The following is a 2,752-nucleotide window of genomic DNA, read 5'->3' on the forward strand; positions in this document are numbered from 1 at the left end:
AGAACCTTGAAATTGTCACTCTTTGTGCTGTCCAGACCTTATTATTGCAGCTCTCTATATGCTGGGTTACCTAAGGCTTCAGTAGCCAAGCTGCAACTGGTCCAAAATGCAGCAGCAAGATTTTTTTTTTTTCATTCATCTTCTTGGCCGCTTCTTCCCTGTCGGGGTCGCGGGGGTGCCGGAGCCTAACCGGGCTACTGATGGGCGAAGGCGGGGTTCACCCCAAACAGGTCTCCAGTCTGTCACAGGGCCTCAATCACACACACATTCACTCTCACATTCACACCTAGGGGCAATTTAGAGTCACCAATTAACCTATGAAGCATGTTTTTGGACGGTGGGAGGAAGCCGGAGTCCCCGGTGAAAACCCACGCATGCACGGGGAGAACATGCAAACTCCACACAGAAAGGTCCCAGCCGGGATTCGAACCGGGGCCTTCTCGCTGTGAGGCAAGAGTGCTAACCACTGCACCACCGCGCAGCCGCAAGATTTATTTGTGGGGCAAAAAAGTTTGACCACATAACCCCGATCTTGGCTTCTTTGAACTGGCTCCCAGTGCAATACTTGATTTTTATCAAAATTCTTGTTTTTACTTTTAAGTCACTGGCAGGGACGGCCCCTCCTTACCTCTCCAGTCTGGTTTTAAAATACCTCCCCACTAAGTCCTTATGCTCCCCAGACCAGTGCACGCTACTGGTTCCCAGAACCAAACGTAAGTTCAGGGGGGACCGTGGTTTTTCTGTGTTGGCTCCCAAACTGTGGAATCAGTTGCCACCAGCTATTAGAGAGATCACGCTTTTGGAGTGTTTTAAAAAAGAATTGTTCCTCCACTACAGCCTTTTAGCATCAGCCTAGCTTTGTTTTAAATTCTATTTTATATTGGTTTTATCTTTGTTTTAAAACTGTTTTTTTGGTTTTATTTCTGTTCTTTTTTATGTTTCTCTATTGCACCGTGCTCCGTGTTTGTTTTCCTTGTGTACAGCACTTTGGGCCTCCTTGGTGGAAGGTGCTTTATAAATCAATAAAATGAAATGAAATGTCTATGGTACCGAATTGGTTAGTAGGGCACTGAGGAGGTCTGGGTCGCCTTCGTCTCATGAGAAGTTCGCAATCTGTTCTGTGAATGGATTTCAAAACAACATAAGAAAATGAATATTATTTACAAAGATGGATTGGGGGTGGGGCCACAGTCTCCCTGTTCCGCCTCATTCTGGTCATCCTCCTGCAGACAAAAAGATCCATGAACGTCTTTCTTTTCCTGGACTGATCAGGAATCTGGATCAGAACTGGACGTCTTATAGAAATGATGTTGACTGATGTTTTTGTTGCACTGCTAATGTTACCTTTGGGTGTGAGGGGCTGTAAGCAAGTGGGAGAGAGTGTAAACAAAGACATACAGGGATTTCAATTTAGGGTTACTTCTGCTCCAACACAACCGCCCACAAACCAGAGGTGAACTTCTGCTGAACTCCTGCTACTCTGCAGGAACTATGTTTCTATGCAGGTTTTTAGACTTTGGCTGAAAACGGAATAACCACTGGGAACACTCTGGAGACAGGTGGATATATAGTTTGATTGCTTTATGTTTCTTTTATCACTATTTTTTGGCTTTTTAAAAAAAAATGTGTTGTCATTTTCTCTGTTTTCAATCGTTTTTCATGATTTCATGGCATTATTCAGTAACAATGAGGATGGAGCTCTGCTCCCGTTTCTTTACAAGTCATTAAGTTTGTTGATAGATAATCTAAACCTACAGGTTTGTGAACAGAAGATAAACATGAAGAACCTGAACAGGTATATCCCTGAGGAGGACCCAATCAGATTGCTTCGTGGCTCCTGACAAATGTTCAAATGTCAGAGAGGATTTCCTTAGATGAATGTCGATGTCTTTTGGCACAGGTCTCCCTGATCTAATCTAGATCTAAAATCTAATCTCAAGGGGATTTCCTGGTGAAATAAAGGTTAAAAAAGAAAGAGAAGATCTCCTAAAGTCAGAATCTCCATGAGCTTCAGGACGCTGATGCTCTGATCCCTGAATACTGTGTGGTAAAAAGACACTCACGTTTGTTTTGTTTCTTTGTTTTGAAGGCGTCTCCTCTTCTGAGCTGCTCCCTCTCCAGGACTCCTCCCTCTGGAGAAAGAGCTCGGTAAGTCCCCCTGCCTTGGATCACATGACACCTCCTGACGGACAGATAGGGGCAGCGACCAAACCTTATTCTGGATTTATATCCTAATCTGGATCTAGACCCTAATATGGATCGAGACCTTAAACTGGATCTAGACCCTAATCTGGATCTAGAACTTAATCTGTACCCAGACCATAATCTGTTTCTAGACCTGAATCTGTATCTAGACCTTAATAAGAATGTAGACCTCAATCCGTATCCAGATCCTAATTTGTATCCAGACCTTAATCTGGATCTAGACATGAATCTGAATCAAGACCTTAATCTGGATCTAGACTTGAATATGGATCTAAACCTTAATCTGTATCCAGACCTTAATCTTTATCTAGAATTTAATCTGGATCTAGACATGAATCTGAACCTGAAAAATCTAGATTCTTCAGGTGTTCTTCAAGTGTTTATCAGGTGTTCATCAGGTGTTCTTCAGGTGTTCATCGGGTGTTCTTCAGGTGTACTTCAAGTGTTCATCAGGTGTTCTTCAGGTGTTCATCAGGTGCTATTTAGGTGGTCATCAGGTGTTCATCAGGTGTTCATCAGGTGTTTTTCAGGTGTTCTTCAGGTGTTC

General features: G+C 43.2%; 1 protein-coding gene and 1 long non-coding RNA gene across 5 annotated transcripts in view; one reads left to right on the forward strand and one right to left on the reverse strand.

Annotated features, from left to right (window-relative positions):
• The window catches only part of LOC118599114, a 6,928-nt gene extending 4,597 nt beyond the window's left edge, over positions 1-2,331 (reverse strand). Inside the window, exons 1-2 of the long non-coding RNA XR_004948405.1 lie at positions 2,064-2,331; positions 1,165-1,223 (exon numbers count right to left, since the gene is read on the reverse strand). This is a non-coding gene — a long non-coding RNA (uncharacterized LOC118599114). The remainder of the gene's footprint in view (positions 1-1,164; positions 1,224-2,063) is intronic.
• si:dkey-220o5.5 (actin filament-associated protein 1-like 2) overlaps positions 1-2,752 on the forward strand; it is a 26,357-nt gene that overhangs the window by 11,152 nt on the left and 12,453 nt on the right. For all 4 annotated transcript variants that reach the window (XM_024265305.2, XM_036213408.1, XM_036213410.1 and 1 more), the window contains one exon: positions 2,090-2,148. In XM_024265305.2, the coding sequence (XP_024121073.1) occupies positions 2,090-2,148 (59 nt within the window). The remainder of the gene's footprint in view (positions 1-2,089; positions 2,149-2,752) is intronic.

This window comes from Oryzias melastigma, linkage group LG9, assembly GCF_002922805.2.
Source record: "Oryzias melastigma strain HK-1 linkage group LG9, ASM292280v2, whole genome shotgun sequence".
In the NCBI taxonomy this organism is placed as follows: domain Eukaryota; kingdom Metazoa; phylum Chordata; class Actinopteri; order Beloniformes; family Adrianichthyidae; genus Oryzias; species Oryzias melastigma.